This window comes from Callionymus lyra, chromosome 3 (genome assembly GCF_982586985.1).
Source record: "Callionymus lyra chromosome 3, fCalLyr1.hap1.1, whole genome shotgun sequence".
In the NCBI taxonomy this organism is placed as follows: Eukaryota; Metazoa; Chordata; class Actinopteri; order Syngnathiformes; family Callionymidae; genus Callionymus; species Callionymus lyra.
Genome location: NC_141820.1, coordinates 511,323 through 525,940, shown reverse-complemented (window position 1 = coordinate 525,940; position 14,618 = coordinate 511,323). Strand labels below are relative to the sequence as shown.

The 14,618-nt window shown below is 41.8% G+C and overlaps 1 protein-coding gene across 1 annotated transcript in view; it reads left to right on the top strand.

Annotated features, from left to right (window-relative positions):
- Nucleotides 1-14,618, top strand: part of fhod3a (formin homology 2 domain containing 3a) — a 110,143-nt gene that overhangs the window by 83,659 nt on the left and 11,866 nt on the right. The window contains exons 19-20 of the mRNA XM_087786110.1: nucleotides 8,080-8,238; nucleotides 8,298-8,480. Of these exons, the coding sequence (XP_087642236.1) occupies nucleotides 8,080-8,238; nucleotides 8,298-8,480 (342 nt within the window). The remainder of the gene's footprint in view (nucleotides 1-8,079; nucleotides 8,239-8,297; nucleotides 8,481-14,618) is intronic.

Here is a 14,618-nt window from a genome sequence, read left to right as displayed (position 1 = left end):
GAACAATCATCTTCATCTGAGGAACAAACATCTTCATCTGACGAACAAACATCTTCATCTGAGGAACAACCATCTACATCTGAGGAACAAACATCTTCATCTGAGGAACAAACATCTTTCTTTGAGGAACAAACATCTTCATCCGAGGAACAATCATCTTCATCTGAGGAACAAACATCTTCATCTGAGGAACAAACATCTTTCTTTGAGGAACAAACATCTTCATCTGAGGAACAAACATCTTTATCTGAGAGCAATCATCTTCATCTGAGGAACAAACATCTTCATCTGACGAACAAACATCTTCATCTGAGGAACAACCATCTACATCTGAGGAACAAACATCTTCGTCTGAGGAACAATCATCTTTATCTGAGGAACAAACATCTTCGTCTGAGGATACAACCATCTTCATCTGAGGAACAATCATCTTTATCTGAGGAACAAACATCTTCGTCTGAGGAACAATCATCTTTATCTGAGGAACAAACATCTTCGTCTGAGGAACAATCATCTTTATCTGAGGAACAAACATCTTCATCTGAGGAACAACCATCTTCATCTGAGGATACAACCATCTTCATCTGAGGAACAATCATCTTTATCTGAGGAACAAACATCTTCATCTGAGGAACAACCATCTTCATCTGAGGAACAATCACCATAATTTTAAGGAACAAACATCTTTATCTGAGGAACAAACATCTTCATCTGAGGAACAAATATCTCCATCTGAGGAACAATCACCATCATTTTAAGGAACAAACATCTCCATCTGAGGAACAAACATCTTTATCTGAGGAACAAATATATCCATCTGAGGAAAAAAAACTTCATCTGAGGAACAAACATCTTCATCTGAGGAACAAACATCTCCATCTGAGGAACAAACATCTTCATTTGAGGAACAAATATATCCATCTGATGAAAAAAAACTTCATCTGAGGAACAAACATCTTCATCTGAGGAACAAACATCTCCATCTGAGGAACAAACATCTTTATCTGAGGAACAACCATCTTCATCTGAGGAACAAACATCTTCATCTGAGGAACAAACATCTTCATCTGAGGAACAACCATCTTCATCTGAGGAACAACCATCTTCATCTGAGGAACAAACATCTTCATCTGAGGAACAAACACCTTCATCTGAGGAACAAACATCTCCATCTGAGGAACAAACATCTTTATCTGAGGAACAAACACCTTCCTCTGAGGAACAACCATCTTCATCTGAGGAACAACCATCTTCATCTGAGGAACAAACGTCTTCATCTGAGGAACAAACATCTTCATCTGAGGAACAATCACCATAATTTGAGGAACAAACATCTTTATCTGAGGAACAAACATCTTTATCTGAGGAACAAACATCTTCATCTGAGGAACAAACATCTTCGTCCGAGGAACAACCATCTCCATCTGAGGAACAAACATCTTCATCTGAGGAACAAACATCTTCGTCCGAGGAACAACCATCTCCATCCTAGGAACAACCATCTTCATCTGAGGAACAATCATCTTCATCTGAGGAACAAACACCTTCATCTGAGGAACAATCATCTTCATCTGAGGAACAAACACCTTCATCTGAGGAACAAACATCTTTATCTGAGGAACAAACATCTTCATCTGAGGAACAATCATCTTCATCTGAGGAACAAACACCTTCATCTGAGGAACAAACATCTTCATCTGAGGAACAAACATCTTTATCTGAGGAACAAACATCTTCATCTGAGGAACAATCATCTTCATCTGAGGAACAAACACCTTCATCTGAGGAACAAACATCTTCATCTGAGGAACAAACATCTTTATCTGAGGAACAATCATCTTCATCTGAGGAACAAACATCTTCATCTGAGGAACAATCACCATAATTTGAGGAACAAACATCTTTCTCTGAGGAACAAACATCTTCATCTGAGGAACAAACATCTTCATCTGAGGAACAATCACCATAATTTGAGGAACAAACATCTTTCTCTGAGGAACAAACATCTTCATCTGAGGAACAATCACCATAATTTGAGGAACAATCATCTTCATCTGAGAACAAACATCTTCGTCTGAGGAACAAACACCTTCATCTGAGGAACAACCATCTCCATCTGAGGAACAAAGACCTTCATCTGAGGAACAAACATATTCATCTGAGGAACAAACACCTTCATCTGAGGAACAAACATCTTCATCTGAGGAACAAACATCTTTCTCTGAGGAACAAACATCTTCATCCGAGGAACAATCATCTTCATCCGAGGAACAATCATCTTCATCTGAGGAACAATCATCTTCATCTGAGGAACAAACAGCTTCATTTGAGGAAAAAAAAATTAATCTTAGGAACAAACACCTTCATCTGAGGAACAAACATCTTCATCTGAGGAACAAACATCTTCATCTGAGGAAAAAACATCTCCATCTGAGGAACAAACATCTTCATTTGAGGAAAAAAAACTTAATCTTAGGAACAAACATCTTCATCTGAGGAAAAAACATCTCCATCTGAGGAACAAACATCTTCATCTGAGGAACAAACATCTTCATCTGAGGAACAAACATCTTCATCTGAGGAACAAACATCTTTCTCTGAGGAACAAACATCTTCATTTGAGGAAAAAAACTTCATCTTAGGAACAAACACCTTCATCTGAGGAACAAACATCTCCATCTGAGGAACACACATCTTCATCTGAGGAACAAACATCTTCATCTGAGGAACAAACACCTTCATCTGAGGAACAAACATCTCCATCTGAGGAACAAACATCTTCATCTGAGGAACAAACATCTTTCTCTGAGGAACAAACATCTTCATCCGAGGAACAATCATCTTCATCTGAGGAACAAACACCTTCATCTGAGGAACACACATCTCCATCTGAGGAACAAACATCTTCATCTGAGGAACAAACATCTCCATCTGAGGAACAAACATCTTCATCTGAGGAACAAACATCTTTCTCTGAGGAACAAACACCTTCATCTGAGGAACAAACATCTTTCTTTGAGGAACAAACATCTCCATTTGAGGAACAATCATCTTAATCTGAGGAACAAACACCTTCATCTGAGGAACGAACATCTCCATCTGAGGAACAAACATCTTCATCTGAGGAACAAATATATCCATCTGAGGAACAATCATCTTCATCTGAGGAACAGTCATCTTCATCTGAGGAACAAACACCTTCATCTGAGGAACAATCATCTTCATCTGAGGAACAAACACCTTCATCTGAGGAACAATCATCTTCATCTGAGGAACAAACACCTTCATCTGAGGAACAAACATCTTCATCTGAGGAACAAATATATCCATCTGAGGAACAAACATCTCCATCTGAGGAACAATCATCTTCATCTGAGGAACAAACACCTTCATCTGAGGAACAATCATCTTCATCTGAGGAACAAACACCTTCATCTTAGGAACAAACATCTCCATCTGAGGAACAAACATCTCCATCTGAGGAACAAATATATCCATCTGAGGAAAAAAAAACTTCATCTTAGGAACAAACACCTTCATCTGAGGAACAAACATCTTTCTTGGAGGAACAAACATCTTCATCCGAGGAACAATCATCTTCATCTGAGGAACAAACATCTTCATCTGACGAACAAACATCTTTCTTTGAGGAACAAACATCTTCATCCAAGGAACAATCATCTTCATCTGAGGAACAAACATCTTCATCTGACGAACAAACATCTTCATCTGAGGAACAACCATCTACATCTGAGGAACAAACATCTTCATCTGAGGAACAAACATCTTTCTTTGAGGAACAAACATCTTCATCCGAGGAACAATCATCTTCATCTGAGGAACAAACATCTTCATCTGAGGAACAAACATCTTTCTTTGAGGAACAAACATCTTCATCTGAGGAACAAACATCTTTATCTGAGGAACAAAGACCTTCATCTGAGGAACAAACATATTCATCTGAGGAACAAACACCTTCATCTGAGGAACAAACATCTTCATCTGAGGAACAAACATCTTTCTCTGAGGAACAAACATCTTCATCCGAGGAACAATCATCTTCATCCGAGGAACAATCATCTTCATCTGAGGAACAATCATCTTCATCTGAGGAACAAACACCTTCATTTGAGGAAAAAAAAATTAATCTTAGGAACAAACACCTTCATCTGAGGAAAAAACATCTTCATCTGAGGAACAAACATCTTCATTTGAGGAAAAAAAACTTAATCTTAGGAACAAACACCTTCATCTGAGGAAAAAACATCTCCATCTGAGGAACAAACATCTTCATCTGAGGAACAAACATCTTCATCTGAGGAACAAACATCTTCATCTGAGGAACAAACATCTTTCTCTGAGGAACAAACATCTTCATTTGAGGAAAAAAACTTCATCTTAGGAACAAACACCTTCATCTGAGGAACAAACATCTCCATCTGAGGAACACACATCTTCATCTGAGGAACAAACATCTTCATCTGAGGAACAAACACCTTCATCTGAGGAACAAACATCTCCATCTGAGGAACAAACATCTTCATCTGAGGAACAAACATCTTTCTCTGAGGAACAAACATCTTCATCCGAGGAACAATCATCTTCATCTGAGGAACAAACACCTTCATCTGAGGAACAAACATCTCCATCTGAGGAACAAACATCTTCATCTGAGGAACAAACATCTCCATCTGAGGAACAAACATCTTCATCTGAGGAACAAACATCTTTCTCTGAGGAACAAACACCTTCATCTGAGGAACAAACATCTTTCTTTGAGGAACAAACATCTCCATTTGAGGAACAATCATCTTCATCTGAGGAACAAACACCTTCATCTGAGGAACAAACATCTCCATCTGAGGAACAGACATCTTCATCTGAGGAACAAATATATCCATCTGAGGAACAAACATCTCCATCTGAGGAACAATCATCTTCATCTGAGGAACAAACACCTTCATCTGAGGAACAATCATCTTCATCTGAGGAACAAACACCTTCATCTGAGGAACAAACATCTCCATCTGAGGAACAAACATCTCCATCTGAGGAACAAATATATCCATCTGAGGAAAAAAAAACTTCATCTTAGGAACAAACACCTTCATCTGAGGAACAAACATCTTTCTTTGAGGAACAAACATCTTCATCCGAGGAACAATCATCTTCATCTGAGGAACAAACATCTTCATCTGACGAACAAACATCTTTCTTTGAGGAACAAACATCTTCATCCGAGGAACAATCATCTTCATCTGAGGAACAAACATCTTCATCTGACGAACAAACATCTTCATCTGAGGAACAACCATCTACATCTGAGGAACAAACATCTTCATCTGAGGAACAAACATCTTTCTTTGAGGAACAAACATCTTCATCCGAGGAACAATCATCTTCATCTGAGGAACAAACATCTTCATCTGAGGAACAAACATCTTTCTTTGAGGAACAAACATCTTCATCTGAGGAACAAACATCTTTATCTGAGAGCAATCATCTTCATCTGAGGAACAAACATCTTCATCTGACGAACAAACATCTTCATCTGAGGAACAACCATCTACATCTGAGGAACAAACATCTTCGTCTGAGGAACAATCATCTTTATCTGAGGAACAAACATCTTCGTCTGAGGATACAACCATCTTCATCTGAGGAACAATCATCTTTATCTGAGGAACAATCATCTTTATCTGAGGAACAAACATCTTCGTCTGAGGAACAATCATCTTTATCTGAGGAACAAACATCTTCGTCTGAGGAACAATCATCTTTATCTGAGGAACAAACATCTTCATCTGAGGAACAACCATCTTCATCTGAGGATACAACCATCTTCATCTGAGGAACAATCATCTTTATCTGAGGAACAAACATCTTCATCTGAGGAACAACCATCTTCATCTGAGGAACAATCACCATAATTTTAAGGAACAAACATCTTTATCTGAGGAACAAACATCTTCATCTGAGGAACAAATATCTCCATCTGAGGAACAATCACCATCATTTTAAGGAACAACCATCTTCATCTGAGGAACAAACATCTTCATCTGAGGAACAACCATCTTCATCTGAGGAACAATCACCATCATTTTAAGGAACAACCATCTTCATCTGAGGAACAATCATCTTCATCTGAGGAACAAATATATCCATCTGAGGAAAAAAACTTCATCTTAGGAACAAACATCTTCATCTGAGGAACAAATATCTCCATCTGAGGAACAAACATCTTCATCTGAGGAACAAACATCTTTCTCTGAGGAACAAACATCTTCATCCGAGGAACAAACATCTTCATCTGAGGAACAAACATATCCATCTGAGGAACAAACATCTTCGTCTGAGGAACAAACATCTACATCTGAGGAACAATCATCTTCATCTGAGGAACAAACATCTTCATCTGAGGAACAAACATCTTCATCTGAGGAACAAACATCTTCATCTGAGGAACAAACATATCCATCTGAGGAACAAACATCTTCGTCTGAGGAACAAACATCTACATCTGAGGAACAATCATCTTCATCTGAGGAACAAACATCTTCATCTGAGGAACAAACATCTTCATCTGAGGAACAAACATCTTCATCCGAGGAACAAACATCTTCATCTGAGGAACAAACATCTACATCTGAGGAACAAACATCTTCATCTGAGGAACAATCATCTTTATCTGAGGAACACAATTCTTTATCTGAGGAACAATCACCATAATTTGAGGAAGAAACATCTTTTTCTGAGGAACAAACATCTTCATCTGACGAACAAACATCTCCATCTGAGGAACAAACATCTTCATCTGAGGAACAATCACCATAATTTGAGGAACAAACATCTTTTTCTGAGGAACAAACATCTTCATCTGAGGAACAAACATCTTCATCTGACTAACAAACATCTCCATCTGAGGAACAAACATCTTCATCTGAGGAACAAACATCTTTATCTGAGGAACAAACATCTTCATCCGAGGAACAAACATCTTCATCTGAGGAACAATCATCTTCATCTGAGGAACAAACATCTTCATCTGAGGAACAAACATTCCATGACTAAACATCTCTTTGCGTTGACCTTCAACTTCACGTTTCCAATGACGTTGACATGTTGCTACACTGGAGCCCCTGAAGCAAGAAGACATGCAGTCCAGGAAGTGTGTGAAGACTTCTCTGTAACCTTTGACATAAGAGCTTAAAATCAACAAGATTCTCTGATGAAAGTATGATCTCTGAAGGTCAGGAGTCACGTCTGGAGGTCAAAAGAGATCTTCACCTGAGACCTATGGTGAAGGAGGAGCTTCATGCTGGGAGGATGTTCCTCAGGAAGACCTAGAGAGCGAAGGATGGAGAAGAAACATACAAACCTATGAAGCTTCAACAGACTTGATGACAAACAAACATTTAAAGTCTTACTTTGATTATGATCAACGTTTGTTTCACTTTACCATTGAGCCCACTGTGACCTCTCTGACCTCACTGTGACCTCTCTGACCTCACTGTGACCTCTCTCTGACCCCACTGTGACCTCTCTGACCTCACTGTGACCTCTCTGACCTCACTGTGACCTCTCTGACCTCACTGTGACCTCTCTGACCTCACTGTGACCTCTCTCTGACCCCACTGTGACCTCTCTGACCTCACTGTGACCTCTCTGACCTCACTGTGACCTCTCTCTGACCCCACTGTGACCTCTCTGACCTCACTGTGACCTCTCTGACCTCACTGTGACCTCTCTGACCTCACTGTGACCTCTCTGACCTCACTGTGACCTCTCTCTGACCCCACTGTGACCTCTCTGACCTCACTGTGACCTCTCTGACCTCACTGTGACCTCTCTCTGACCCCACAGTGACCTCTCTCTGACCCCACTGTGACGTCTTTCTGACCTCTTTCTGACCCCACTCTGACCTCCCTCTGACCCCACTCTGACCCCTCTCTGTTCCAGCTGTGACCTCTTTCTGACCTCTCTCTGTTCCAACTGTGACCTCCCTCTGACCCCACTCTGACCTCCCTCTGACCCCACTCTGACCTCTCTCTGACCTCGTGGGTTGTTTGTCCTCCTCAGAAGGCGGCGGCGGAAGGGAAGCGTCAGGAGGTCATCGTCCTGGACTCCAAGAGGAGCAACGCCATCAACATCGGACTCACGGTGCTGCCTCCTCCTCGCACCATCAAGACGGCCATCTTGAACTTTGACGAGTACGCACTGAACAAGGAGGGCATCGAGGTGAGAAGATCCGTGTGACTCGTCACAGCAGAAGCTCTTCATTCCTCCTCTTCCTGCAGAAAATCCTCACCATGATTCCCACGGAGGAGGAGAAGCAGAAGATCCAGGAGGCTCAGCTGGTCAACCCTGACGTTCCTCTGGGCTCAGCAGAGCAGTTCCTCCTCACGCTCTCCTCCATCAGTGAGCTGTCGGCCAGACTCCAGCTGTGGGCCTTCAAGATGGACTATGAAGCCACAGAGAAGGTTCGAGAGTCAGAGTCAGAGCCAGAGTAGATAGAGAACCTTCGAGGGTTCGAGTCACAAGATCACCAGTCTCTTCATGATATACATAAAGGTCACCTTAAGGTCACCTGTGTCTTCTAATGAAGGTCACCTGTGTCTTCAAATGAAGGTCACCTGTGTCTTCAAATGAAGGTCACCTGTGTCTTCAAATGAAGGTCACCTGTGTCTTCAAATGAAGGTCACGTGTTTCTTCAAATGAAGGTCACCTGTGTCTTCAAATGAAGGTCACCTGTGTCTTCAAATGAAGGTAACATGTGTCTTCAAATGAAGGTCACCTGTGTCTTCAAATGAAGGTCACGTGTGTCTTCAAATGAAGGTCACGTGTGTCTTCAAATGAAGGTCACCTGTGTCTTCAAATGAAGGTCACCTGTGTCTTCAAATGAAGGTCACGTGTGTCTTCAAATGAAGGTCACCTGTGTCTTCAAATGAAGGTCACGTGTTTCTTCAAATGAAGGTCACGTGTGTCTTCAAATGAAGGTCACCTGTGTCTTCAAATGAAGGTCACGTGTTTCTTCAAATGAAGGTCACCTGTGTCTTCAAATGAAGGTCACCTGTGTCTTCAAATGAAGGTCACGTGTTTCTTCAAATGAAGGTCACCTGTGTCTTCAAATGAAGGTCACCTGTGTCTTCAAATGAAGGTCACATGTGTCTTCAAATGAAGGTCACCTGTGTCTTCAAATGAAGGTCACGTGTGTCTTCAAATGAAGGTCATGTGTGTCTTCAAATGAAGGTCACCTGTGTCTTCAAAAGAAGGTCACGTGTGTCTTCAAATGAAGGTCACCTGTGTCTTCAAATGAAGGTCACCTGTGTCTTCAAATGAAGGTCACCTGTGTCTTCAAATGAAGGTCACGTGTTTCTTCAAATGAAGGTCACCTGTGTCTTCAAATGAAGGTCACCTGTGTCTTCAAATGAAGGTAACATGTGTCTTCAAATGAAGGTCACCTGTGTCTTCAAATGAAGGTCACGTGTGTCTTCAAATGAAGGTCACGTGTGTCTTCAAATGAAGGTCACCTGTGTCTTCAAATGAAGGTCACCTGTGTCTTCAAATGAAGGTCACGTGTGTCTTCAAATGAAGGTCACCTGTGTCTTCAAATGAAGGTCACGTGTTTCTTCAAATGAAGGTCACGTGTGTCTTCAAATGAAGGTCACCTGTGTCTTCAAATGAAGGTCACGTGTTTCTTCAAATGAAGGTCACCTGTGTCTTCAAATGAAGGTCACCTGTGTCTTCAAATGAAGGTCACGTGTTTCTTCAAATGAAGGTCACCTGTGTCTTCAAATGAAGGTCACCTGTGTCTTCAAATGAAGGTCACATGTGTCTTCAAATGAAGGTCACCTGTGTCTTCAAATGAAGGTCACGTGTGTCTTCAAATGAAGGTCATGTGTGTCTTCAAATGAAGGTCACCTGTGTCTTCAAAAGAAGGTCACGTGTGTCTTCAAATGAAGGTCACGTGTGTCTTCAAATGAAGGTCACCTGTGTCTTCAAATGAAGGTCACGTGTGTCTTCAAATGAAGGTCACCTGTGTCTTCAAATGAAGGTCACCTGTGTCTTCAAATGAAGGTCACGTGTGTCTTCAAATGAAGGTCACCTGTGTCTTCAAATGAAGGTCACCTGTGTCTTCAAATGAAGGTCACGTGTGTCTTCAAATGAAGGTCACCTGTGTCTTCAAATGAAGGTCACGTGTTTCTTCAAATGAAGGTCACGTGTGTCTTCAAATGAAGGTCACCTGTGTCTTCAAATGAAGGTCACGTGTTTCTTCAAATGAAGGTCACCTGTGTCTTCAAATGAAGGTCACCTGTGTCTTCAAATGAAGGTCACGTGTTTCTTCAAATGAAGGTCACCTGTGTCTTCAAATGAAGGTCACCTGTGTCTTCAAATGAAGGTAACCTGTGTCTTCAAATGAAGGTCACGTGTGTCTTCAAATGAAGGTCACGTGTGTCTTCAAATGAAGGTCACCTGTGTCTTCAAAAGAAGGTCACGTGTTTCTTCAAATGAAGGTCACGTGTGTCTTCAAATGAAGGTCACCTGTGTCTTCAAATGAAGGTCACGTGTGTCTTCAAATGAAGGTCACGTGTGTCTTCAAATGAAGGTCACCTGTGTCTTCAAATGAAGGTCACCTGTGTCTTCAAATGAAGGTCACCTGTGTCTTCAAATGAAGGTCACGTGTGTCTTCAAATGAAGGTCACGTGTGTCTTCGAATGAAGGTCACGTGTGTCTTCAAATGAAGGTCACGTGTGTCTTCAAATGAAGGTCACGTGTGTCTTCGAATGAAGGTCACGTGTGTCTTCAAATGAAGGTCATGTGTGTTTATACATATGTGTGTATACATATGTGTGTATACATATGTGTGTATACATATGTGTGTATACATATGTGTGTATACATATGTGTATATATGTGTGTATACATATGTGTGTATACATATGTGTGTATACATATGTGTGTATATGTGTGTATACATATGTGTGTATACATATGTGTGTATACATATGTGTGTATATGTGTGTGTATACATATGTGTGTATACATATGTGTGTATACATATGTGTGTATACATATGTGTGTATATGTGTGTTTATACATATGTGTGTATACATATGTGTGTATATGTGTGTTTATACATATGTGTGTATACATATGTGTGTATATGTGTGTTTATACATATGTGTGTATACATATGTGTGTATACATATGTGTCTATACATATGTGTCTATACATATGTGTGTATATGTGTGTTTATACATATGTGTGTACACATATGTGTTTATACATATGTGTGTATACATATGTGTGTATACATATGTGTTTATCAAATGTGTGTATACATATGTGTGTATATGTGTGTGTATACATATGTGTGTATACATATGTGTGTATACATATGTGTGTATACATATGTGTGTATACATATGTGTGTATATGTGTGTTTATACGTATGTGTGTATACATATGTGTGTATACATATGTGTGTATATGTGTGTTTATACATATGTGTGTATACATATGTGTGTATACGTATGTGTGTATGCATATGTGTGTATACATATGTGTGTATATGTGTGTTTATGCATATGTGTGTATACATATGTGTGTATACATATGTGTGTATACATATGTGTGTATATGTGTGTTTATGCATATGTGTGTATACATATGTGTGTATACATATGTGTGTATACATATGTGTGTATACATATGTGTTTATACATATGTGTGTATACATATGTGTGCATATGTGTGTTTATACATATGTGTGTATACATATGTGTGTATACATATGTGTTTATACATATGTGTGTATACATATGTGTGTATATGTGTGTTTATACATATGTGTGTATACATATGTGTGTATATGTGTGTTTATACATATGTGTGTATACATATGTGTGTATACATATGTGTGTATATGTGTTTCTATACATATGTGTGTATACATATGTGTTTATACATATGTGTGTATATGTGTGTTTATACATATGTGTGTATATGTGTGTTTATACATATGTATGTATACATATGTGTGTATATGTGTGTTTATACATATGTGTGTATATGTGTGTTTATACATATGTGTATACATATGTGTGTATATGTGTGTTTATACATATGTGTGTATACATATGTGTGTATACATATAGAATAGAATAGAAAGGCTTTATTCATCCAGAGGGAAACACACTTTCACAACAGCGCAGATTAAAAAATAAAGTGCAAGGAGAAAGAAATAGTACAAGAGATAATACAAAATAAAATAAAAACGATCTTAAAAATATACAAATTATTTACAAAATTAGAAATTGACACTATTAACAAAATAAAATAGAATAAAAAATAAAATAAAATAGAAATAAAAAACGGAAAAAAAATAAAATAAAAAGCACACAAGAAGAAAAACACGCTACGGATTAGCATCAGGATATTTAAAGTAGAGAGTTAAATATCCTGACACCAGTTGGGATGAAGGACCTTCTATAACGCTCCGTCCTACACTGGGGGGCCTGAGCCACTGAAGGAGCTGCTCCTCCACGGTCAGGTGCAGTGGGTGGAGAGCGTTGTCCCTGATGGAGGATAGTCTGGAGAGTGTCCTCCTCTCTCCCACCTCCTCCACCGAGTCCAGCGAGCGGCCCAGGACAGAGCCGGCCCTCGTGACCAGCCTGTTCAGTCTCTTCCTGTCCCGGTCCGTGCTGCCTGCTCCCCAGCAGACCACAGCGTAGTGGATAGCAGAGGCTACCACGGAGTCATAAAAGGTCCTTAAAAGTGGTCTGCACACACCGAAGGACCTCAGTCTCCCCAGGAGGTGGAGGCGACTTCGGCCCTTCTTGTACACGGCGTTGATGTGTGTGGACCAGTTCAGTTTATTGTTGAGGTGAACACCCAGGTATTTGAAGCTGTCCACCAGCTCAATGTCCGAGCCCTGGATGCTCACCGGTTGATATGGTGTGGACTTTTTCCTGAAGTCAATCACCATCTCCCTTGTCTTACCGGTGTTTAAGCAAAGGTAGTTGCTCTCACACCAGTCAACAAAGTCCTTGATGACTGACCTATACTCCAGCTCGCCCCCCCAGACACGCAGCCCACAATGGCCGAGTCGTCAGAAAACTTCTGGAGGTGACAGCTGCTGGAGTCATAGGTAAAGTCCGCCGTGTAGAGGGAAAAAAGGAAAGGTGACAGCACTGTCCCTTGAGGCACCCCGGTGCTGCAGATGGTCACCTCAGACCTGCAGTCCTGCAGCCTCACATACTGCGGCCTGTTGGTGAGGTAGTCCATCGTCCATGCTGCCAGCTGTGTCCCAACTCCTGCGTCCTCCATCTTCTTCCTTAGCAGCGCCGGCTGGATGGTGTTGAAAGCACTTGAGAAGTCAAAGAACATGACTCTCACAGTGCTACCGGCGGCTTCCAGGTGAGTCAGTGCCCGGTGCTGCAGGTAGATGACGGCGTCGTCCACCCCCACCTTTGGCCTGTAGGCGAACTGCAGCGGATCCAACGCAGAGCTCACCGTCGTGCGTAGCTCGCGGAGTACCAGCCTCTCCAAGGTCTTCATCAGATGGGAGGTCAGGGCGACTGGTCTGAAGTGGCTCGGCTCCTTCGCGTGTACCGCCTTGGGAACCGGAACCACACAGGAGGTCTTCCACTGGACCGGGACCTTCTCCAGTTTGAGGCTCAGGTTGAAGATGTGTGTGACCAACTCACAAAGTTGATCAGCACAGTCCCTGAGCAGTCTGGGGCTGAGTCCATCTGGTCCAGCAGCTTTCCTGATCTTCAGTCGCCTTAATTCTCTCCTCACCTGTTCAGATGTAACAGAGAGAGGTGGCTGTGGGGGGTTGGGCAGCTGAGGCAGTAGGGCGTGTTGGGGTGGAGAAAGGTGGCTTGGAGGTGAGAACAGTTGGGGGGAGGGGGCTGAAGCAGGGGAAAAACAGCTTTGTGAAGAGTGGGGGGCAGAGATGGAGGGGGGAGGGGGGCCCTGATCAAACCGGTTGAAATACTGGTTCAGTTCAGTGGCCCATCTTTGGTCTCCCCCTGCTGTGGCTCTGGCTCCACTCTGGCCATGACCTGAGATGTTCTTCAGGCCTTTCCACACATCCCTTGTGTTGCCCTGCGCCAGTTGCTCCTCCAGTTTCCCCTTGTATTCGTCCTTGGCCATCCTGATCGCCTTCTTGAGTTCACGCTGGACCTCCTTAAGCTCCTCTCTGCTCCCTGAAGCAAACACCCTCTTCTTCTTGTTCAGCAGAACTTGAAGTTGAGGGGTCACCCATGGCTTGGTGTTGGCAAAGCACCGCACCTTGCGGGTCGGTGTGACGTTGCCCTCACAGAACTTTATGTAATCTGTGGAATGGTCATTGAAGGTGTCGATGTCATCACCATGAGAGAACACGCTCCAGTCTGTAGACTCAAAGCAGTCTCTCAGCCTCTCCTTGGCTTCATCATTCCACATCTTAACAGTTCCTTTCTGTGCAGGCTGTCTCCTCACCATGGGAGTGTATTCAGGTCGCAGACGTATCAGGTTGTGATCAGAGCGGCCGAGGGGGGGCAGGGCGGTGGAGGTGTAGGCACCTTTTACATTTGCATATAAAAGGTCCAGAGTCTTGTCCTCCCGGGTG